This window comes from Pocillopora verrucosa, chromosome 6 (genome assembly GCF_036669915.1).
Source record: "Pocillopora verrucosa isolate sample1 chromosome 6, ASM3666991v2, whole genome shotgun sequence".
Taxonomy (NCBI): Eukaryota; Metazoa; Cnidaria; class Anthozoa; order Scleractinia; family Pocilloporidae; genus Pocillopora; species Pocillopora verrucosa.
In genome coordinates this window covers 4,188,283-4,214,028 of record NC_089317.1, presented here as the reverse complement: position 1 = coordinate 4,214,028, position 25,746 = coordinate 4,188,283, and the positions used below count along the sequence as shown (strand labels likewise).

The 25,746-nt window shown below is 37.5% G+C and overlaps 1 protein-coding gene and 1 long non-coding RNA gene across 7 annotated transcripts in view; both read left to right on the top strand.

The window, feature by feature from the left end:
- Positions 1–25,746, top strand: part of LOC136281542 (uncharacterized) — a 67,549-nt gene that overhangs the window by 18,544 nt on the left and 23,259 nt on the right. The gene's annotated exons all lie outside the window — the stretch shown is intronic.
- LOC131780824 (protein NLRC3-like) lies at positions 468–18,728 on the top strand. Of its 6 annotated transcripts, XM_066168057.1 has the most exons (9): positions 468–576; positions 763–828; positions 2,195–2,265; positions 6,189–6,250; positions 12,138–12,797; positions 13,195–13,305; positions 14,223–14,333; positions 15,186–15,296; positions 16,329–18,728. In XM_066168057.1, the coding sequence occupies exons 5-9, from the start codon at positions 12,161–12,163 to the stop codon at positions 18,509–18,511; spliced, it is 3,153 nt and encodes a 1,050-aa protein (XP_066024154.1). In that variant the 5' UTR covers positions 468–576; positions 763–828; positions 2,195–2,265; positions 6,189–6,250; positions 12,138–12,160; the 3' UTR covers positions 18,512–18,728. The 6 variants fall into 6 exon arrangements, with proteins under 6 accessions (XP_066024154.1, XP_066024155.1, XP_066024159.1 ...); XM_066168058.1 differs by lacking the exon at positions 6,189–6,250; XM_066168062.1 differs by lacking the exon at positions 13,195–13,305.

Genomic DNA, 25,746 nt, shown 5'->3' with positions numbered 1-25,746 from the left:
AGGGTCGAAGTTAAGAGTTTCTGGCCGTGTTTTTAAAGGAGGGAGGGAAGGGGCAGATTCCGGCCTTTAAAAATTTTTAAAACATAAGACGACGAACGCATCACTCGTCAGTCGTTTTGGCAATAAAATGCTATTAGAAATCTGCCGTGCGTGCCTCGTTAAGATGCGTGACCTGTAGTAAGAGGTGGTAGGAAGTGAATCACGCGTTGTTGGGTGGAAGCAACTTTAACCAAAACTCTTCTCCAGCTTTAGGAGAAATAAAGGTTGCTTATTTTTCATGTGAACCTTTAAAGAATACCGTTGCAATTTTTTTTTAACGATGTTTCTTTCTGAGGCCGAGAAATGCATTGCAAAGTTAGTTTCATTGCGTGATAGTGTTACTCGATTTTAGGTGTTATGTTTCATTTGCAAATAATGTTATCTGCGCATGTCATGAACAACTCCCTTCTCTGAGATTGTTAGAATATCTAGCTTTTGTGACTTTCTTCGTTCTCTCGACGGAAGATCAGGAAACAAGGAAATCGGTTTAAACTCACATTGCTTTCCGTGAGAAGAGTTGACCCGAAGAAAGAGCAGGTACAGACAAAATAGTAAAGTTATTCACTCCGTAACTTTAAATTTAACTTCAATAACCCGTTGTTGACTTACGGTATTCCACTCGCGTAAATGCGTATGATTACGAAAATTTTAACACAATCCTTTGAAAATAAGCGTATAGTGAAGATATACTTGATACATAAGCTACTTTTTTTCTCTTTTCAGGACGATTGCGTAGCCTCTTCACGTACCCCGGGTGTAATTATTTCGTTTAAATCACCATTCTGAGAGGTAAGTAGATTCATGAATTATGAATTGATGCGCACTAAAAGGTCACTTAATTTGAATTTCATACTTTAGTAAGGGTCTGTTTTGGACTCAGAACAGCTGTTTTACTTCCAGTAGTCGTTTCTGATCTAGATTAAAGGGACAGGGAAATGCTTTAGTGAAGATTGGAACACGCAATACGTATCAGTCTAGGCGGAAGTTGCTATTTTCGAAGGCGACAGGAAACTGAAAGCGAAAGCCTTAACTCACAGTTCATTTTCCAGTGCTAGAGAACGACTTGCCTTCTCTAATTCAATGAGATGTTTTCCGAGAACTCGAGTTAGGCGTTATTTATCGATGATATTTTTTCAACAAAATTATTGTGCCTTTCAATTCAATCTGATAAACCATAGGACATTTGACCACAAGTAATGTTTGGGACAAATCATGCAGTCTTTATGTGATTAACTTATTTTCCACAAAATGTGACTCTTATTTGATGCATGTAAGCTGATATATCTAATAGTGCTAAAACATAATATTAACAGAGAGGCTTTCATATACAGAAAACCCAAAAGATAGGGAATATTTCCATAACAAATAACCACTGAGGAGGGTGGGATGGAAAGAAAATGGCGAATGAGGTTCAGTGTGCATTGAAGGGGCTATTGAGCATTTGAACTCTAATCCCAAAGCAATCTTTCTTTGTGCCTCAGCATATAGCTTTACTTTACTAGTAACAGGAACCACTGAATAGTCTGCAGATGTTAAATTATGCAACAGCCAATTCAAAGCTAAGTTTCCCAAAAACTATTGAAGTTTTCCTTGGCAATCTGTTGAATGACATATTTACATATTAGATTTCCTCAGTTCCCAGTTCAACCTGCTGTGTTCTAAAAACAGCAAACACATGCAGTATCAATGAATTGAAATATCTGAAGGTTTTACCATTGTAGGATTCCTCTTGGCTGCAATTATTTTCGAACAACCCCTTTTCAGCATGATCGAGTGAAACAGCCTTATGTCGTCTATGTCTTTCAGATTGTCCTAGAGCTTCTTCAGTTCATTACACTTTTCAATAGCAATAATTACTGCCTTAACCCTTTAACTCCCAGATCCAATTTGTTATTCTCCTTACTGTCAGTTATACAATTCTTGTAATGTTAGTTCAGAGAATTTAGTATTGGATCAACTAATTATCCCTGAATTAATATTTTTCTTAATTCTTGTCACTTATTTGGTTGATAATGTATTTATATTGTAAGGAGAAATTTGGTCTTGGTCACTCATGGGAGTTAAAGGAATAAATATAGCACCTTAAATGGAATTTTTGTGACGGTCAATATCTCTCACATTTGATTAATATTTATTTTATGTTTTTCTTTTTCAGAAATTATTACATGTCCATCATTTTCTGACTGCTCATATTGTGATTTTTTGAAGGCAGGAAATCTTAACAGGGTAGGTATATATGTTTTTTTTTTCCATTTTTCCCTCTTTAAATATGATACATATATGTAAGGATTTTTGTCTTATTCTCATGGGAATGAAAATGTTTATGTTGTTATGTGCTATTCTCTTTTTTTCATGAATATCATTTTGCTTTGAATATGAAACATAGTATTAAAGTAGCAAGATGGGTCACGAATTGAATTTGCATCAATCTTTACCCAGTGGTTCAATCCTTTGAATTCATGCTCAGGAGTATAAATTGAATGTTGTCATCCTTCACTAATGTTTGACACCATTTCTTATTATGTTGCACCTGGCAGCTGAAATGCATCTAATGATTAAAAAGTTGCTTTGGTCGTTACAGGTGTAATGACCAATATAGGATGCAACTGCTCGCTCTAATGCAAGGTTCTGTATTTGTGACCCTCCATATGATTTTTGGGAGAAGGGCAATAGCAAGCTCACAAGATGCTTCTACTTAAAAATATATGTGGTTATAATTATCAACTTCCTGATTAGCAAAAACAAAGTTGGAACATGTGGCTGCAAATGAGTTGCATTGGGATTTAAAGCAGACACTTTAATTACTTTTTTAATGTGGAGGTTACTTTTGATGATGTTTGTAGCATGTTGAAGCACAAAATTTTACTCAGTGCTGGAAAAATTGTGATGATTGTGTAAACAATTCAACATGTTCAAGATATTCATAAATTGCCATTACATATAGCTATTAACAGCCAATTTGTTCAGTTTCTGTAAAAGTATATCTCATCAGATGACCAGAGTGACTTGTAGGGGATGATAAAAATAATGAAAACCATCATGGCCCACATCATTTCACAACTGCTTAAATGGTGAAATTTAAAAATTTTTCATATCCAGCCCAATCATGGATTTTTGGAATAAGGAGACCCTAAATTGTTTTAAAAATAGTAATCTGAAAGTTGACTTTGGGAAATGGCTAAGAGAGGTTGTTTATTTTCGTCCAATGAAAAGTGTGTGAAAATAGCTGGCACGGTGAAAAATTTAAAATAATTTGAGTAACATGTATTCCTTCAATCTCACCAGAGGAAATTTGAAACTAACAAAACTCAAGACAAAGAAGAACCTGTGGATAAGATTTTTTGCAAAATAGATGTACTTCGTAAATGCGAGCTAGTAACATTATTTTGTTATGTCCATAACAAAAAGTCTTTTTTTTTGTCTTCTCTGAAATTACAAATCAGTTTTTTAGTCGGCTTGGCTCCTTTTTTTACTTTTTAGGGGGCTCAACTTGAGTGTTGTATATTACCAAAACCGTGGAAAACACAAGGACAAAAAAGTGTACTTTATGTTACTGACATGACATTACAGACATTACATTATGGACATTATATTATGGACATTATGACTGCATGACTTTTATTATGGTAATTCTTTTGGGAGAAATGAATGCTACATGCATACCAATTTTGTTCAAATTTATCACATCCAAATTTTCAGTGCTTTTAACTAAACACTAATATCAATAACCATAACAACAACTGTACATTAGCAGTAACCATGCAATGCTGACATGAGGAGTATAAATTTTCAAAAAGTTTGAGTCAAAGTGTGAATTAAGTTTACTGGGAGACATATTATATTTAGAGTCTGAGTACCCTCTTTTATAATATCTGAAGATAACAAATTAAAATATGACATGCAATGTTTCAGAAATGTAGTTTAAAACAAGCAATACTTCAACTTTCAAAGGCCATTGCACTGATAATACTATAGAGAAAGTTGTCAATTCATACAGTTCAGTGCAGTGTAACTTTCCAAAATAGTATCAACTGGCTTATTAACAGTCAATGAATAGTACTCTTACAAAAAGTTCAGAATAATCCAAGTTTCGTAATTAAGGCAGTGTTTAACTACTGCAATCTGCAGTTAGTTTGATCATCTATTTGCAGACATTTTCTTTTCAAAGATATTTAAAAAGCCTCTCAATATGTGGAGCTACAGTATACTCTTCTCTTGTGGACAATATCAATATTGCTCCTCAGAGGCCAGTTAAATGTTTTCAAAACTTGGTGAAGAAATTTGAATTCAACCTCATTATCAGTAACCCTAAGGGCTCTTCCAATGTAAAACTCGGTGTCACTCTAGAAAACTGTACTGTATCTTAAAAAGCAAGAACCAAAAGACAGCAGAAACATTAGTTAGAGCATGCTCAATAAAATGGAATTGTAAGGAGCATGCTCCATATGGGATACTCCACATACCACAGTTACATGTACACCTAAGTGTGATATTAATGCTTTGGTTATCAGCACAACCAGAAAAGAGAATTAACCTTTAACTCCCAAGATCTAATTGTTAATTCTCCCCTCTAGCTGCTACACATTTCCTTGTAAATTAGTTGTGAGAACTTGGTGCTATATCAAGATAGCAGCTTCTACCTGATAAGTTTGAATATTCTCATCACCTGTTTCCTGAATAATGTATGAATGTGTAGGGAGAAGTTTTATGTTAATCACTTCTGGGATTTAAAGGATTAACTTGTTATTGGGCCTGATTAAGATAAATATATTGGTTCTGACAAAGTCAATTATAAAAAGTTCCTAAATAAGCAAAAAATATTTCCTTATTTTTACCAATCTAAAAAAGAGTTCCACAGTGTGATGTCTGTAGCAAAAATTGTGTAATGTCCACAACAGGAAGTTTTTAGCTCAAGCTCAAATCTAACTATGGAATAAGGGATACAACTAGATTTTAAAAAAGCTATGAAGCAGCCTTGTTCTTATTATTTTAAATGATCTATGTCTGAATAGTCAATTCACTGGGAGAAAAGTGTCAAGTGAACAGAAAAAATTTTAGGTTGATTTTTTTGTAATGTCTGTAACAGAGTTTAACACAAAAATTTTGGAAGCCTTTGTTATAGAAAGAAAGGTTTCTTTTCTGCTGACGGTCAAGTACCCTGTGAGGAATGTTTGTACAAATTATAAATTGAAAACTGTGCAAAATAAGTTTGTTAAGGAAATTAGTTTATGAATGTAATGTCTGTAACATGGAATTGCACTCAGGATTCTTGGAATCATGAGGGCACATTTCATTTCGAAGAATGGTATTGAATATGGTTGATGTAGAACCAAGTAAGCTGTAGAAGGAGATGAATATGTAATAAAAGGTTCCAAAACTGAATGCTTATCCAGCTTGTAACACAAGTATGAATGGGTGATTTTTTCTAACAATAGCATAAACAATAACTTTCTATTAAGCTATTGTTTCTTAACTCCGCCTGAACAATTAATGAGCTAGAGTGATATTCCCTGAGGAGGAAAGCCTGCATAATCTATGACCAATCAAAGCTCTCCAGAGTACAGTTCGCTGCTATCATAACAGATCAGTATATTTTTTGCTACTGTTAGTAAATGTCGTGAGAACAATTGGCATTCTGCATGATGTGTTAGTGTGTTGTGTGTGTGTTATCACCTTTGTCCCTGAAATCATATGGAGGGTCACATTTGGTCAGCCTTTGTGAATCGTGGTGGTTTTTGTTGTTGTTGTTGTTTTTTTTTATTCTAGTTGACGTTTGATAATTATAAATGCATAAAGGGGGTATAAAGTTTCTAAAGAAACTGTGATGCTGCCTCAAAGGGAGAGTGTACCAGGATAATTTGGTTTTATCAATTAAGTTGATAAGGTTTAAAAAGATGACATTTTGAGTGTTAGCCCTTCGTCAGCACAATTGGGCTGAGAAACAAATTGTTAGCTTTTAAACTTATAACAGTGGCAAGTTTACATTATCAACTCAGTTGATAATATGAAATTACTTTGATATAATTATATAATGTTGCCGTTAATACCACTTATAACCTTGGGGCACCTGTTAGTGCCCTTATTTGTGACTGTCATTGTCTTTCATAACTGATATATAGTAACTGTTGTTCTGCTGCTTCCATTTTCAGACTTTCTGACTTTATCCCTGCTCCAAGGGTTATTTTCTTGAACTGAGGAAACTCTATACAAGGTAAGAGGACTTGCTCCTCTTTTTTTCTCCCATTTTTGAAACTTGCCTTCATTTTGTCAATCTGTAAATAACCCTTTCACTCCCATGAGTGACCAAGACAGAATTTCTCCTTACAATATCAACACAATATCAACCAGGTACATGTAAGTGATGAGAGTGAAGAAAAATATAAATTTGGGGATAATTAGTTGATCCCATACTAAATTCTCTGAACTAACATAACAAGAATTGTACAGTTGGGAGAAAGGAGAATTACAAATTTGATGTGGGAATTAAAGAGTTAATAAATTATTTGCTGGGATTAATTGTGTCCTGTTTGCATATGTTTAAAATTCTACATGCTCTCATTTCTTTTATATCCATGCGAGTATTAATTATTTTGCCTGGTAAAGTTATGTCAAGAACTATGCATTATATTAATTACCTATTTAATAATGTTGTGATCGATGGTTGTGATTATGTTTGGCTACAAACAAGTGGAAATACTCTTAGAAAATGTTGCTGAAATTCTGGTGGTCCTTCTGATATACGGCTGGTTTAATTACTGAGTACAGCTGGGTTTGTAGAGTGCTTCAACTGTACGTTGACTTATGAATATTAACATTTAAGAGACTCAATTTTGGGTCACTGTCAAATCAAAGTTTTAAGCATCCCTCCTAAAACAGGAATATGGAAGATCTTATGCTGAGATCTGGTTCCATCCTTGACAAAGTACATATGGATTAGCAATTATCACCCCATGCTTGCATGTCTTGGGAAATTAGTACATTCATGCAAAGTGTCTATCATAGGTTTTGCCAAGTTAAACCTAACTTAAGTCCTTTAAGGTACCCTTTGGCAATTAGCGGCTACCATGGTGATTTTGCATAAATTATTTTTTTCATGTAGAGAGGTTACTTTTGATAGTAGTACAGATGTTGAAGCACAAAGTCTAACCCAGTGCTGGATGAATCACGAAGATCATGTAAACAATCCAAAATGTTCAAGATATTCATAAATTGCCATTACATATAGCCATTGACAGCCAAAACATTTTTGTAAAAGTATATTTCATCGGATGGCAAGAGCAATTTTAACAAGATGGTAAAAATAACCAAAACCATCATGACCTATTCTATTTTACAACTGTCTAAATAGTGAAATTTAAAATATTTCATATCCAGCCCAATCATGAATTTTAAGGATAAGGAGACCCTAAATTGTTTAAAAAATAGTAATCTGAAAGTTGACTTTGCGGGAAATGGCCAAGAGAGCTGTTTATTTTTGTCCAATGAAAAGTGTATGAAAATAGCTGGCATGCTGAAAGGTTTGAAGTGATTTAAGTAAGACACATGTATTCCTTAATCTCACCTGAGGAACAAAACTAACAGAACTCAACACAAAGAAGAACTTACAGATGAGATTTTTTCCAAAATGGGAGTACTTTGTAAATGAGAGCAAGTAACATTATTTTGTTATGGACATTACATAATGTCTGTAACAAAAATTACCAAAATCCTGGAAAAAGGCAAGAAAAAATAAAGCCCACTTTATGTTATGGACATTATATTACAGACATTACATTATGGACATCACATTATAGACATTATGGACATTATGACTGTATGACTTTAATTATGGTAATTCTTTTGGGAGAAATAAATGCTACATGCATACCAATTTTGTTCAAATTTATCACATCTAAGTTTTTAGTGTTTTTGACTAAACACTAACGACAATAACCATAACAACAACTGTATGTTAGCAGTAGCAAGACCACGCTGACATGAGGAGTATGAATTTTCAAAAAGTTTGAGTCCAAGTGTGAATTAAGTTTACTGAAAGACATCGTATTTAGAGTCAGTACCTTCTTTTATAATATCTGAAGATAACAAATTAAAATATAGCATGCAATGTTTCAGAAATGTAGCTTACAACAAGCAATACTTCAACTTTCAAAGGCCATTGCACTGATAATACGATAGAGAAAGTTGTCAATTCATACTGTTCAGTGCAGTGTAACTTTCCAAAATGGTATCAACTGGCTTATTAAGAGTCAATGAATAGTACGCTCACAAAAAGTTCAGAACAATCTAAGTTTAGTAATTAAAGCAGTGTTTAACTACTGCAATCTGCAGTTATAAATTTGATCATTTATTTGCAAACATTCTCTCTTTGAAGATATTTAAAAAGCCTCTCAATATATGAAAGACTTGGAACATTGAAATGTCCAATGCCTTTCAGCTCCTTGGAGCCACAGTAGACTCTTCTCTTGTGGACAATATCAATATTGCTCCTTAGAGGCTAGTTAAATGTTTTCACAACTTGATGAAGAAATTTGAATTCAACCTCATTATCAGTAACCCTAAGGGCTCTTCCAATGTAAAATTGAGTGTCACATTAGAAACCTGTACTGTGAGTGTTTATTATTTTGCCTGGTATTTATGTTATATCAAGAACTGTGCATGATATTAATTACCCATTTAATTATGTTGTGATTGATGGCTGTGATTATGTTTGGCTACAAACATGTGGAAATACCAGAAATAGTTATCTTAATATAAAAATGGTAATGGCATTGGTACAATTTTGGGTCTGTTCATGGAACTGCAGGTGTTGTATGATGATCAAACAGTAAAGTGTGCACTAATTTTTACTGGTTTTGATCAATATTCTACCAAAATGAAGTTACTGTGATGCACATTGCATAGATGATCTACTTTTGAGAGTGGAGGTGTATGATATTCTTTGGAAGCTCTGCAGTTATTTAAGTGTTTGTCTGGTTGCTGTCATTATTGTAGGGCTGCAGTGGCTAAGAGAAGTTTTATGCGAGTGTATATATTGACCATTCTTGCATGTGAGTCCTGGTGATTGCATGTATGGAGCTTTTCAGTTTTATTAATTGAAGTAGTTGCCTCAGGGCAGCTAGCAGAGAGTTTTTTTGTATGTGCTTAGTGTTTTGGTGAAGTGTTAGGGAAACCTGATTTTATGCTGAGAGATTTTTTCACTTGTGGTTGATCTGACTTATACTTGTATGCATTATGTTAAAGGAGATTGCGCACTGGTTTTTATCAATTATGCAATTGTTGGTCACCCACTTATAGAGCAGTACATGATGTATTTAAAATCCCCAAATAGGTGTGTTGCATGGTGCTTGTGGATGATGATCATTTTGGTTTATCACTCTCTACAATGTTGTTTCAAGATTATTATCAATAGCTTGTCCTTGTGGGAGTGGTGATGGATAATGCCTCAGCAATGTTGCTACATATAACAACTGTTATTTTGAAATTTCTATGGTCATTCTAGGAGTGGCCAATTGAAGGATGCGTATTACTCAGTCTGATCATGCAATTGTATAGATGTATATCTTTCTTTGTAAAAGGATCTTGGTAACCATATGCCCAAGATTGTCTGGTTGATTATTTAAGGTACTAGGTGATGAGAGATTTGAACTTCCAAGCACTGCAACCCCAGGTGCTAGCTGTGTTTAGATGTTTGTTTTGCTGTAAATAATTATGGGTCAGGGGCAGCTGGAAAATATGGCTATGGCATTGGTGCCAAATGGATAGTAATGCTGCACTTATCCTTATAATAGTGGCCAGAGCTTCTTTTTACTGTTGGACTTTGTAATTGTTTAAAAGTGGTGGTGTATACCAAGGCTGCAGTTTATTTTGATGTCTAGGGCTTTGTTTGTGTAAGGATTAATGCACTGGAACACCAATTGGAGATGTAAAAATAAGTGTCACTCATGACGAATTAATCTACTGGGTAGATAATTTACAACTGAAGGTTGTTAGTGAGAAAATTTACTAATTCAGCCTGAGTTCCCCTCTCTTACCCAGGAACAAGGAAAAGGTGTAGTCGCAGAGTTCGTTATTTCGGTTGACATAATAATGAATGTCAGTGGTTGACGACCTGCCAGCAGTTTGTGGTAGGGGTGTTAGATATGAACCTAGTAATTAATGGCCTTGCTCACCATAGATCTGGTACTGGCTTAGTGGAGGCTGGAATTGGGAAGGTCTAAAATTCAACTTCTCATGGGGATTCTGATTTTCTTCTTTGTCTTATGTACATGACAGGGCATAAAAATATCTTTCTTCTGGTAAAATAATGTTTACCAAACCATTGGAAAATCTCTCAGCAGAATTAAGCTCCATTGTTAAAAATTATATTCCTACTGGCCTCATGAGAGTGCATGGTGATTGGGTGATGCTTGTGCAGGTCTGTTGCATGCTTGTGATCACATTTAGCTGCTTTTTCATTGCAGTTTCAGTTGCAGATGGAGGTTGCATCCCCTTCCTTTTGATGCTGCATGTAGAACAAGGTTGTTTGTTGAGTTTCTTTGCCCTTATTGTATTGGTAACTGCAAGAGGAGGATTTTGCTGTTAGACACACACATTTTTGCCAGTGGACACATTTTTTTCATGAAGGTGATAATATCACGGAGAATTTTAAGTCTGTTGACTTAGATGTTATTGTTTCGGAGTTTAATGAACTGAGAAACCACGTTTTGTACCGGTACATGAGCTTCAATGACTCTGTATTGTATTGGTGACAATTAGAGTTACCTTCATCTGGTAGAGTTAGTACATAGCTTAAAAAGGTGCATTTCATATCAGTGACTGTGCAATCTGTTTCTAGGGCTGTACTGGTCTAATCATCAATAAGTAGAGAAACCATGAATTGACGGAGTTTTAGAAGTGCTTTTAATGTCTCCAGGTGCGATAGTGAAATGGCGACTAGGGAGGAAATCTTCAAATTCCTTTTAAGCTGCTCCTCCATCCAGGAATGTGGGTGCTGGGAGGGAGACCTGGTGTCATGTTGGGTGACATACCTGTAAGGAATTACATTTAGTTTTGCTCTGAAAGGAATGATTAATACCCAGTATTGCCTAATCCCATGAAAATTGGGATAGTTAGGGTGTGTAGCGTGAGTTTTGGCAAGTTGACCCATAAGCAGTCTTTCTAAATGGTGCCTTCTTGCTGTAGGCTGCTATTTAGTGATTGTACTAAGCACCGTGACCTGAAGTAATATAATTTCCGTATTTGTTGTGTTGGTATTTCCTGGTGTAGTCACGGAGTTGGTCTATTAACTGACCTGGTAACAGACTGATTCCCATATTGACGACAATTTTCCCTAGCATAGTGTAGTTTGCTTCTGATTATGTAGTTTTTGTCCTTGTTGGAATGGTGATGGATGATGCTTTTGTAATCATTCTTCAAGTGACCAAGTTGTAGCAGTGATCTTTGCAGGGTGGTAAATGGAGGTTGTGCAGTCTTGCTTTGATGTTTCACTGTAATTTATATATTTGTGTCTGCTTGTGGATCGTTTTAGAGCTATGGGGGTTTTAAGGTTTAGGTATAATGGTTACGCTGGCAATGATTGCTTTTATTATTAAATACTTCTTAAGCGAAATAGGGTATTATTATTATTCTCCTAAATTTTAACATTGTTCCTCTTTTTAGATTAGTTTTTTATCTTAGCAGTATAGTATATATCATTTAATTATTTTAGTGATTTGTAGGTCCACATCAGCCTTCCTGGCCGCCAATTTGTAACCTGCATTACCAAATAAAATGATGATAATGATGATGATTAAGAATCAAACGTCAACCAGCCAGAACTGACCGGGTTTAAGGCCCTAGAGAGGAAATACAAACTCATTTCCCCTAAACCTTTCAAATCGCTTCTCATTTCTGCTGTTTATGTCTCTGGTTGTTTGTAAACTGAACAACAAAACTCTTCCTTAATCTAAAAACTGGGTTGAAATGAAAAATCTCAGATTAAATCTCTTATTAGGTTCTTTCGTTGGTGTTCCTTGCTCAAGAGGTCTTAATTGGCTATCGGGAGTTTTTTTCGAATGGGTTTGATTAACATTACTTAATGTCAATTCTCTGTTTGACAGGTCGTCCTGGAAAAGTTAGAATTATGGCTACAGCTATTTCGCCATTTGCGTCTACGAAAGAGACTACCAACTATGCAAGGCTATGCCGCCTCCTGGTGGATGTTGGATCTCAGGTGCTTCGGTCCACTTTCGACAAAATACATCCACCAGCGACTCTACATACAGTTTTGGGAAGAACCTCAGTGCATTACGCCACATTGCAATCACTGTACAAAGGGAGGAAGAAAGTGCTGAATCCTACGCAGTGGGGAAAGTTGTACCCTACTCACAAAGCCGTGTCTTCTAAAGACTTCGACATCACACTGCTAACAGTGCTGCTTAGAAATATCTGTAGTCTGCGCACTCCTACCAAGGGATGGAATGAGCTTCCCCTAGCTACAGACATACGCACCGAAGATGACATCGCCAGAGTGAAGTATTACAGGAACACTGTATACGGCCATGCTCCTCAAGCCTCTGTGGATGACAGTAGTTTCAGTGCTTACTGGCAGGAAATACGAGAAGCTTTGGTGAGACTGGGAGGAGCTCATTTTAGAGCTAAAATCGACAATCTTGAGCACGACTGCATGGATCCAGTTATCGAGGAGCATTATCGTGAACTGATGAAACAATGGAAGAAAGACGACGACAGCATCAAAGACAAGCTTGAAGAAATTGAAGGTAAGAAAAACATCGTCCACTGCCAATGTGGATGAATTTGAAGGCTACAAAAGTATATATTTTCAGTTAACACAGCAGTGCAGGCTAGCTCATGAAGTTTTCATTTTGGTTGGAACTAGTCGTATATTTGGAAGGTATTTTTGCGTAATGTGTGAAAAATGAAGAATTAACCCCAATGTTGACACTGTGTGTTGATTTGCAGTATTTTGGTCTGTTCGTGGGTACTCGTGTACAACTGCTGTAGGGCATTTTTGTGATTTCTAAGCGTCCTATTGAGTTTGATCTGTTCGGAATCGACTAGATATTGAATTAGATTTTATTGTTTTATCTGCACCTAAACGTGAAGCAGTGATATAAATTTGCTTATGAAAATGCGCATACCTTTTGAAATTTTCAGATTTGCTGGAAAACATGAGAAGCATTATGGACAGGAGAGAGATTGATATGAAAGAGGTGAAAGAAAAGCTTACTAGTCTGACGGCCTCAGTTGAAAAAAGCACACAAGAAGGTTAGTTGGTAGAAAGAGCTACTCAAAAAAAAAAGTTATGAAGAGCGTCACTGTTTTTTTGAGCAAATGACACAGCTCTTGTGCATGATGACAGTAATCGCTGGATGTCGGCCAACACAGCATACTTTGGTACTTTACTGCTATAAAGGCACACCCTGGCCACCACTCACACTGGCTGTACATGAAGATACTCTATAGTGTGTGGGATGCCACGGAATGTGAGATATTCTGCCCTGGCTACCTCTAGGATTTGATGGTGTTTTGACAGCACTCATACATATGTATGATCGTAGTTATCGTCTCTTTTTTTCGTATCACCTTTCTCGTAATGAATCTTACTTCCTAGTAGCGTTAGATGTGACCCACATACTTCTCAATAAAATAACCAAATCCTTCCTGCGCTCATATTGTGGAGTATTCAATTCTACATGGGAAAATAGTTGAATGAGGATCCTCTTGAGTAAAATGGGTTAGAACAAGATGTATGTGGTTATTTTACAATTCCTAAGGAAAAGACTGCAGGCAAAACCTCCCACTCCATTGCAGACGGGTCTCTAGGTTTCCTCTGCGTTTTTTTTTTGCCTGATTAAACACAGGAATGCAGGGTAACTCATGTTTTCATTTTGGTTGGAACTAGTCACATATTTGGAACGTTATTCTAGCGTTATGTGTGAAAAATTAAGAATTAAACCCAAATATCCATACTGTGTTTTCATCGGCAGTATCTTTGTCTGTTCGTGGGTACTCGTATACAACTGCTGGAGTGCACTTTTGTGATTTCTAAGCGTCTTATTGAGTTTGATCTGTTCAGAATCGAGTAGATATTGACATAGGTATCATTGTTTATCTGCACGTTTATGTGAATTTGTGATGTAAATGTGCTTATGAAATTGCGCTTATCTTTCTTACTAATGCAGATTCGCTAAGTGACCTCAGAGACACAACTGAGAAGATAGAGATTGAAATGAAGGAGGTTAAAGAGACGCTTTGTAGCCTGACGACCACAGTGGAGAAAAGCGTAGATGAAGGTTGGTTGCTAGAAATAGCTACTCACAGATAAACTGAACTATCAATAGGGATTCCATTCCGTTAACTTGAGTACACTTTTCAGGTAATGTATTGTTGTAAGAGCACGCCTTGGCTACTAGGTTAAACCTAAATGAAGATACTAGGTAATGTGTGGGATGAATGGGATGGCACGGAATCTCAGGTTACCTCTCAGATTGGATAGCTTTCTGACAGCACTCATACACATTTGGCCGAGAAGGGTTATTGCCTTATTTCAGTTTTACTTTTGTGAAGGACATAATGAATCTAACTTCCTAATTCGTTAGATTTTACCTGCATATTCTTGAACAGACTAATGCAATCCTTCCTCCACTCAAATTTTTAGTAGAGTATTCTATTTTACATGGAAAAAATTTCTGAATGAGGGCTGTGTTAATAAAAAGGGGCAGGAGAAGGCGTATGTGGTTATTTTAATTTTCCCGAGCGAAAAACTGTGAACGAAACTTCACAATGCATTGCAGCCGGACCTCTGGTTTGTTCCAGCGTTTTCCTTTTTCTATGATTAAACGACGTGAAAACGAGGGCGGAAAAGCGTTCTTTGTTTTTTTTTTAATTAGTTCTTACAATGGTCTTTTTTACCGACAAAAATCTTACTCAGACTATCGACTCTAATGATATCAATATTTATCTCCCGAGTTTCACTATCAGAAACGGCTATAGCCGAGCCATAAGTTTTTTTCGAATATTGTATAAAATTTAAAAACAGCAACAACAACAACAACAGAGGAAGGGAAAAGGATCTATTTAGTTAACTTTTAATGAATAAAGTGACTCTCACTCGGACTAAAAGTTCCAATGTTATTTCACGAAAGGGTCTGTTGAGAAAATGATAGGCGAAATGGTAAAGATGGACAGCGAACTGAAAGAAGTGAAGGAAAAGCTGTGTACTTTGACAGCCTCAAGGGGAGAAAGCAAGGATGAAGGTAAGTTGAATTATACAATAAAAGTTATCCTGCTTAACCGCAAATTTCGCCGTAGTCAACATGGCCTGTATGTGAGAGAGGGAGAGATCATCCTATGTTAAAGAGATTCAGTTTTTCAATTTAGACAATCTCTGGAATAATCTCTGCGGTGTACTTTCATTCCCTCCAATTGTTCAAACTTTCACCCGTAATTAGCCTGGAAAACTTTATATTTTGATTAGAGTGGAGAACGAAATAAAACGAAGTACAGTTTTAACGAAAACATTGGCATTAACATTGGCTCGATGTTAGAAATTAACAGAGCAGGTTCCACTGCATTTACAAGCCAAATAGCTTTTGGTCAGTAAATTGACATAAATCATACATTGATACCTTTTTCATCGTCCAAGTAATTTCTTTGGCAGTGGTGTCGTACTCGTTCGCTAATTTAAATTCAGTGCTGAATACCTAGTAGCATTAGATGTAATCCGCATATTTCTGAGTAAAGTAACTAAACCTTTCCTGCGCTCATATTGTGGAGTATTCAATTCTACATGGGAAAATAATTGAATGAGGATTGTCTTGAGTAAAATAGGTTCCTAAGGAAAAGACTGTAGGAAAAACCTCCCACTTCATCGCAGGCGAGCCCCCAGTTTTCTGCAGCACTTTTGATGAGACCGCGTGACAAAGAAGGCACAAAGGCGTTGTTTGGTTTCCATTTATTTGTGCGTAGTCTCGGTAAATCCCGAAAAAGCCTTTCTCAGACTACGGCTCCAATGATATGAATATTTATCTCCCGAGTAATTTATTTTACGACAGAGTTTCACTGTCAGCCGAACAAACAGAGTAGGTTTACCTGAATTCATAATCTAAATGGCTTTTAATCAGTAAGCATGAATCATACACTAAAAGCTTTTTGCATCGTCCAAGTAATTTCTTTGGCAACGGTATCGTACTCATTCACTTATTTAAATCCAGTGCCGAATACCAGAGAGGCACCACAATTTTTAATGCTGCATTCATTAGATTTCTTACTTATTTTGCTATTGCTAGGTATTTTTGATCCAACTGGGCTTATCAATGGAATTCGCCAGCTGTACAAGACTCGCGAGGGATGGCTCTCACCATTTCCATGGTGTGAAGAGTTTCAGTTTTTTCTTGGCAATATTTTTACAAGGCTCAAAGTGGTCAGAAGAAAGAAAACGAGAGGAGTAATCACTGACGTATTTGTTGACATGTCGTCAATACTAGACCCGTATGAAGAGTGTTCAGCGCCGAGAACAGTGTTGATTGAAGGAGAACCTGGTATGGGAAAAACCACCTATTGTAAAAAGTACGCCTACGACTGGGCCACAAAACAGCAAGAACCTCGGGGCTGCGGCTCAACAGCATTTAAAGTGGTATTGTTACTGAAATGTCGAGATATCCATTCTGACGTTTGGGAAGCTATTGATGATCAGCTTCTGCCCCGAGACATCGATGAAGAAGTCAAACAACAATTCTTTCATTTTATTCGTGAAAATCAGTCCAGCATTTTATTGATATTGGATGGATTGGATGAGTTACCGTTCAGTAAATTGTCGATGTTTTCCGAATTAATTGAAGGAAGAGTGCTCCCCAAATGCCACATAGTTGCAACAGCAAGACACGAAGCTGGAAAAGAGGTGAGAAAAAGTTGTGACGTGCTGCTTCAGATCGAAGGATTTACTAAAGAGCATGTGAAAGGATTTGTCACCAAGTACTTTAAAGAAAGGACGGATTTAGCCACCAAGCTCTTGCAACGGATGTCGCGAGATAAAAACCTGAGAGAAATAGTGGCCAATCCTCTAAACACAGCACTTCTTTGCCTTTTATGCGAAGAGTTTGAGGGCACATTCCCCGAAAGCAGAGCTCAACTGTACTTGGATATGGTTGATTGTGTTTTGAGAAGATATAGAAAAAAGAAGGGACTACTAGAAACGAGCGAAGACCTGACAAACCATTACAAACCGCAATTGAATCACCTTGGAAAGGTAGCGTTGAATGGTTTACTTGACGATAAGCTGGATTTTAATGAAAGTGAATTGAGAAACCATGCAAAAGACCTGACTGAATTTGGATTTCTGTCAGTGCAGCCTGGTGGCAGCAAACTGAGACAAACACTGCACTATGCCTTCTTACATAAAAGTTTTCAAGAATTCTTTGCAGCATTCTTCATTTGTTCTCAGATTCAAAGCAAGGAAATGAAACCTGAAGAACTAGTTTCCGCAAGGTATTTCATTGAACTTAAACAAATACTTTTGTTTTCGTGTGGAATTTTGGCCATGAAATGCGATGAACAGGTTGTGGCTCTTGTAAAGAGTTTAACAAATGAAGTCAACAAAAATGAAGGCCGTGTTGCAAAAATTGTATTGGAGGCCATCAACGAATGCAAAAGAGAAAAAAGTGATTTTCACTCGCATTTATCGAAGTCGTTTGGAACTGGTTTGAATCTGACCAATTTAAATTTGTCTTACAATGTTATTAGTGATGCGGGTGCTACATGTATTGCTGAGGCAATCAAAGTGAACAAGACGCTAACCAATTTGGATTTGCGAAGAAATGATATTAGTGCTGCGGGTGCTACATGTATTGCTGAGGCAATCAAAGTGAACAAGACGCTAACCAATTTGGATTTGTCTAACAATGTTATTAGAGCTGCGGGTGCTACATGTATTGCTGAGGCAATCAAAGTGAACAAGACGCTAACCAATTTGGATTTGTCTTACAATGTTATTAGTGATGCGGGTGCTACATGTATTGCTGAGGCAATCAAAGTGAACAAGACGCTAACCAATTTGGATTTGTCTGAGAATGTTATTAGTGCTGCGGGTGCTACATGTATTGCTGAGGCAATCAAAGTGAACAAGACGCTAACCAATTTGGATTTGTCTGAGAATGTTATTAGTGATGCGGGTGCTACATGTATTGCTGAGGCAATCAAAGTGAACAAGACGCTAACCAATTTGGATTTGTCTTACAATGTTATTAGAGCTGCGGGTGCTACATGTATTGCTGAGGCAATCAAAGTGAACAAGACGCTAACCAATTTGGATTTGTCTTACAATGTTATTAGTGATGCGGGTGCTACATGTATTGCTGAGGCAATCAAAGTGAACAAGACGCTAACCAATTTGGTTTTGTCTGAGAATGTTATTAGTGCTGCGGGTGCTACATGTATTGCTGAGGCAATCAAAGTGAACAAGACGCTAACTTAAACAACTTTGAAGTAAAAGGGCACTGCCTTTAAAGTAGGCAGGTTCCCTAGAAAATTGAGGGCCGAAGGCCCGAACCTCAAGGGGGGTCCGGGGGCATGCTCCCCCGGGAAATTTTTTAAAAGATAAGTCTCCCAGAAACGCATTTTCCTGCAATCTGGAAAAGAAATCTTGTTGCAATGATGCATACTTAATCTATCGTAATAAAAAAGAATGGTACTCTGGGAGAATTTGTTTATTTCACTGTTGTTTTCGGAGCCTCTTTTTATCCTACAGTTACAAGTTAAAGGCCCATTTTCAACCTTGATGCAACGCCTTTCACTTTTTAGAAGCGCTTGAGGATTCTAAATGAAGACAAAATACTTCCAATAGAAACTGGTATTTTCCAAAGAGAAATATGGAAAAATATCAGACTGCCGGACGTCTAGTTACTTAAAGACCGTGTCCGGTAGTGTCTGGTGAAAATTTTCTTAGTGTCACGCTTGGATCTCTTCGCACTCTGTGTACAAGGCCAGCGAAACGGACAACGTTGGCATTTTTTCACTTTTTAGAAGCGCTTGAGGATTGTAAATGAAGGTAGAATATTTTCCAATGAAAAATTAGTATATTTCAAAGAGAAATATGGAGTTATTTGAGGACCGTGTCCAGCCGTATCAAGCGCTTGGATGACTTCGTACTCTGTGCAAAATGCAGACTACGGACCGCAGACCGGGTACAAAATGCAGACTGAGAATTTGTACTGTTTTTTCGTCTGATACGTGATAACATGGCATCTTACAACTTACCGAGCGTCACGCAAGTGCTTTTCCGCGATCATCTTTCGCGATTATTTGCACTATTGTGGAATATTCCTTGCCTGTCTCTTGATCACAATCGTTCTTAATTTTTTTCAAGCCTCGTTTAGTATTCTCATTTTCCGCGCGAGTTGGTTGGCGTGATGTCTTTACAGAATTTACCAACTTACTAAAAGTAGATGTGGATGTAAATGGATGCCACTATTGAATATTTAACCTGCGCAATATTCGAGAAATTCATCTTTTTAACCGATATGTGTTCATTTTGCTGACAAAAATGCGAACCAAGACCAGAACTTTTCTTTCGACTTGATATATTTTCAACGTTCAGAAGTGTACACATACTGATTTCCCCTTAGTGTCTTATATTGTCATTGGTTTTCATGAGAAACCGGAGAATCGTAAGGAAAAGCGAAGCGTTGCCCTCGTGACTGGCCATTTGTTAACTTTTTTGGTGGTTTTATCTCTCGTTGGTTTGGTGACTACGCAAATATTAATATGTGAAAATCAGATTAGATGAAGACTTGAAATTCTATTAGGAACGATTGTGGCCGCTTTGTTAAAAATCAAATGCAATGGCCGCTTTGTTTAAAACAAAAGATATCAAGAAACGGGCAAGGAATATTTAATAGATAATTATTGCGGCAGTCAGCGTTATGAGATATATCGCAGCCAACTGAGGGCGTAGTCTGCCTAATGACCTCTGCCCATCCCACCTCCAGCCCACACAAACTTTTTTCCGATCCCCATCACTACGAATGCACAAGTTTTCTTATCACACAACTGCCCAAAAATAAAAGAAAATTTATTCCAAAAGTCTTGAAAGTTCACATAAACCGAATTCATCTGCACCTATATTCAGCAAGTCCAAGAAATCAATTCAAAGCTAAGCCATAACATGAATGAGCTGGCTCCAAGAGCCCTTTGATTTTCATTACTTCAAAGTTTCAAGGTAAACAAAGTTGTTGTGGATAACTCTAAAATGGTAATGTGTGCCGGCGGATGCCTACTTCCGCAAAGGCCTAGTACTTAATGACGAGTCAGAAGAGCCCCAGATATGAAGGGATGATTGTCGATTTCCTACCTGTTTCAAGACCTTGGGGAAATTAGCTGGCTGCAGGAAGATCAGGATTGGCACCAATTATAAATTCTTTCATCGAAAGATTGCTGGATAGAACTTGGTCCAACAGACTGTAAACAACTCTAATAAAAATTTCTTACAAAGGAGCTCTCTTAAATATAGAGCTAATCATGTTTATCATGTTTATTCGATTAAACGCCGCGGCGTTTATTAAAATTTTCGTGATTCAAGTGCGATGTTTATTCGAGGGCGGAGTTTATTTAAAATTCAATTTACTTTTTGCAAACAATAGTATGGTAACTGACCATTTTAATTGTAAAAAACAAAAACACGTTCTAGTGCTTGTCCTCAATTTCACAATCTGCGTGTTAATACTACTGCAATACTTAATGTGAAATAAAGTGAACATAGTTCACCCAATTTCAATGTCTCTGTCCTCTTCATGATCCGAATCCAAAAGATATAATGACGGATGTGCTCTCTCAAAATCAGAACCGGTACATTCAAAGGGATTTGTGCCTTGCTTACTCAGAACTTGCAACTGCGATAGAAGCAATAATCGTGCACTGCCACAAGGCTGTCGTTCCTTGGGGCTTTGAATCATGTCGTCCACGGGAAGGTTTAACATGCAGCTCGAGAGAGTTTTTTTTATTACCTCTCTGGGTAGCTCTGCTCAAGAATCAAGAATTCACTCCAAAATGGTACTTTTCGGGGATAATTTCAAATTTCAGCAGCTGTTTCTTCGTGAATTCCCACGGTACCCAGCCAATCATTCCTTTTAAGTGCAAGTGGCCTTGAACGGCTTGTTCCATGAAACGTCCGGTGCCTGGATATACTTGGTGGACCCTTCTGGCACTATTACTTGATCGATTTTTTTTCCGACTGCAATACGTAAGCAATACTATCTTCAGTTTTGCAGTCGAAGAAGTTCCAGGCTAATAGTAATCAACCACCAACCTGTATTTCATTGCCCTAGGGTCTGTTTACATGAATGTGGGGGACCCCAGGTAGGTGAGGTGACCCGCCTAACCGTGGGCTAAAAATAGCCAGCGTTTACATACAATCTTACAACCCCGGGATGCCAGGATGAAGTTACTCGAGGTTATCACACTTGCAATTAAGGAGTTTAAGATGTCACTAGGACGTGTCGTAAAAACGTTGCAGAAAAAACGTAATTAATTTTCCTCTAAGATTTTGGCCAATAGCTCGATGCGTTAACCGTTTCTGACAGTACAACGTCTTCACTTTGGCATAACGTGTGAATGTAGTGTTGAGTTAAAAGTAAAAACGTGACTAAATCGCTGTCGAGGTTTTATTGCTAAGTGGATGTAAAAATTGATGTTTTAACGTTTTAGCTCTGCATGGGAAGACCAAGAAATGTACAAAGTCTTAACACACTCGTGTTTCGCTGTTGTTTTCCTTATTTGATCCTTTTGTAACATGAACGGCGCCCCGCGTGGGCGGGTTAACCGACCTTGAGACGTTTACATGGCAATGTTGCCCCCTTGCTAACAGGGTTACCCTACCCAGCAGACTGGGCAACCCGCCTAGACGGGTCGCCCCACCTATCATGTAAACGTGATCAAGATGAAATAATAGATTATATGGACAGGCGGGTTACCCAGCTAGGCGGGTTACCCAGCTAGGCGGGTTGCTTCACCTATCTGAGGCTCCCCATCTCCTTGAAAACAGGCCCTCAGTAGTCATCGGTCTGCTTTTTTGAGTCTATTATTCGAATAAGAGTCGCGTAATGATTTGGCATTTATTCGGGGGCGGCGTTTATCAATATTTTTGCTTTAAAATGCGGCAGTTACTCGAGGGTGTTTCATCGAATATAACGTAAACCGACTCATATAATGCTCATAAAAAATTGATCGATTCTAAAATAGAACAGGACAGTTGTAAATGCATTTTGACCCTCTCGATGAGCAGTTTGGTGTACAGTTAAACATGATTTATTTCTGTGTGATTTGTTGAGGACCGACATCTTTCAGTGTACCAATCTCAATCAGCGAAATAGACCAGTTTGTGCGGGTATCCAGTTACCTCGCCACCAAGCAGACTCGCCACCAGCGAACTCGCCACCAAGGAACGATCTCGCCACCAACGTACTCGCCACCAAGCGAAGTCTTCTCGCCACCAACCACCAATAAAGAGATTAGTCGAGGAGAGTAGGATGTTCGGCTGATAAGTTTGTTCGCTCGTCTGTACTCAAACTTTATAAACGTATGTTGTCGAAAGCACGTTCGAAACCGATAAGTTTGTTCGCTTGTCTGTACTCAAACTTTATAAATGTATGTTGTCGATAGCACGTTCGAAACCGAAGTAAGTTTTTATTCCTCGCATCGAGTTTTGCAATTTCTCCTCGCTTACGTGCAAAAGACAAACACGATACGTTTCGATGTCAATGAGTTAGGAACGGAACACATCTAACACGTCGCTGAAGGTCATAATTTAAATACAGACAAGCGCACAAACGTATCAGCCGATTTGAATTGTGCTTGTTCGAACATCCTACTCTCCTCGACTACTTTATTCTAGTTTATCTCTTTATTGGTGGTTGGTGGCGAGAAGACTTCACTTGGTGGCGAGTACGTTGGTGGCGAGAACGTTCCTTGGTGGCGAGTCTCTCTGGTGGCGAGGTAACCGGTAACCTTTGTGCGCACGTATACACTATAGTACATGAAGAAGCCTAGAACTTAAGGGAAGTCAGTAATTTTCAAGAATCCGGCGACACAAGCAAAATTCAACTTTTTTTATTTGCTCCAAAAGACCCTTTTGGTGAATTGTTTTCAAAAATAATATTCAAAAGTTCCAGCGAGTTTTTATTTTGGCAAAAATTACGAAAGTTCGAAATCGGCCAAAACGTACCTAATTTGCATAATTTATATCGGGCTTTCAGTGCATTTTCACAACGCTCGTACTAGACAACGAAAAATTATCTTGGATTCATTTTTTTCATCCCTTGGAATAGCTCTCCAACTATATTTCCTCTCTAACTAAACTTTCTTTCGTTTGTAACCACCCGCGTAAAGTACATTATATTTTGGATTCCGTTTGTACGCCGAATTTTGCCATATTTCAGACGACCATAACATCCGGGGTATACGAATGTACATAAAATAAAAGAGCTCTTTTCAACGAGCAACTCTTCATGTTTATCATGTAAAAACATTATTTTTGGCCCGTGAAAAGCGAACGCGCCAGACCAAAATATACAGCGTGCATTTTCACGGAGTTCGGCTATTTTCTTTGCTGTATTCCTATTGCAAATCACACGCTATTGGGACAAAACTCGAAGTGTTTGGTCTCTACTTCTGTTTTGATTCATTTAAATCTATCAATTTTAACTTTAAAATTACCCTACCTTTATTGTTAAGGGAACAAACCACCGTTTTAGGTAAAGTTTTTGAGTTTATTTTTCTCGAGTGCTAAGTAAACAAATCGCTGTTTATAAAGATACCAACTCTGTCGACGTGTTTTTGGCTGAAATTGGCCCGTCGCTTATATTGTTCTTTAATTTATAATCTATCCCACTGGCATAATTTTAGAGCAAATTACAGGTAACTATAAATATTGTTGTAAATACGTGAGTGTGAGCTTAATAAAATCTTCGCACACAGAAAATGTTCGAAACATGTAGCTGTAATGAAAATGGCATGTTTGTGTAGCCTAGCTGTTTAGATACATTTTCAAATTAACTCTAGGTTGGAATTCTATTTGAAAAGATTGTCGAAGAAATCTGAGAAATAATGCAACATATTCCATCTCAGACACTGATTCATGGATTACCGTAGTAGACCACTTTCTAACCCTGCCGAGAAATTATTCTCATGCAACATATAGAGAAATGCACTTATGAATATGTAGTCCATGTTTTTGAAGTAGATTATATCTGCAGATCTCAGATTCCCCAGCTAAAGGTATCCTGAATCAATTTCCACAACGCAAATACAGTTGGTTGGTGAGGTAACCCGCCTAGGTGGGGTAAGTCACCTGTCCATATAATTTCTTACTTTATTTTGATCACGTTTACAAGATAGGTGGGGTGACCCGCTTAGGTATGAGGTTCTTTTACGGACAAAATATCGAACATGGATACATTAATGTAAAATTAAATAAATCAATTTCATCCGGAATACATCGATTTTGGATGTCATACATCGATGCCGTGCTGCATACATCGCTTTCCTGACTCATTCATGCATGACCTTATATAACTAAAAGATGTTCAATAAAACTAATAGATGAGGAAGCGGAAATAGAAATGACCGGAAGTCAGATTAAACAAGAAGCCCCGGAAACTAACACTTTCAAAATGGCTGAAATAGAGGCAGATGATCAGTGAAGTTTGAGAAGCACTATGCAAGGTGCACGGATTTGGCTGCCCAACATCGAAGGATTTTTTACGTCCTTGGGTAGGCTACTGGAAAGTGCAAAAAAAAATTTAACTTCTTGAAAACAAAGCGAATAGTCCCAAGGGTAATCTATTGTTTGCGCTATTGTTTTCTTCTAACAAAGGACTGTATGCATAATGAAGTATGGGGCTGTGTGGAAACTTTGCCAAGAGATCACCTCAACTTCATTTGGGAAGGCTTCATCTATTCTTAGAGTCAAAGTGACAAGAGTCCTTTCGTTTTCTCGTAAACGGCGACTAAAAATTCAGCCGAGTCATGGGACGCATGGTTCCTTTGCCCTTCTGCACTTTCCAGTAGCCTGCCCAAAGAAAAAAAAAAATCCTTCGATGTTGGGCAGCCAAATCCGTGCACCTTGCATAGTGCTTCTCAAACTTCACTGATCATTTGCCTCTATTTCCGCCATTTTGAAAGTGTTAGTTCCCGAGGCCTCTTGTTTAATCTGACTTCCGGTCATTTCTATTTCCACTTCCTCATCTTTTAGTTTTATTGAACATCTTTTAGTTATATAAGGTCACGTGTGAATGAGTGAAGAAAGCGATGTATGTTGCACAACATCGATGTATGACATCCAAAATCGATGTATTCCGGATGAAATTGATTTATTTTATTTTAAGACTTGTATTATAACGCATAACAGTAACGTGATTGAACAAAACATTAATGCATCCATGTTCGATATTTTGTCCGTAAAAGAACTTCATAAGTTCTGTCTGTGATACAAGTTTGCCAATTCCCCTATCAGCTCTTGGAATCGACTTAACCCTACCTTTACCATGGCCGGACACTTCTTTTGGCACCCTACATCTGCTACTGGAACCACGACTCCACCCAACACCGAGATTTGATCTATGAGTGGTGCAATTTGTAAAATCATCGATATCTTTTGCCGTCTCGAAGATATCGGCACGCGACAAAATAAGATCAACTTTATTTTCTGGGTCTCAA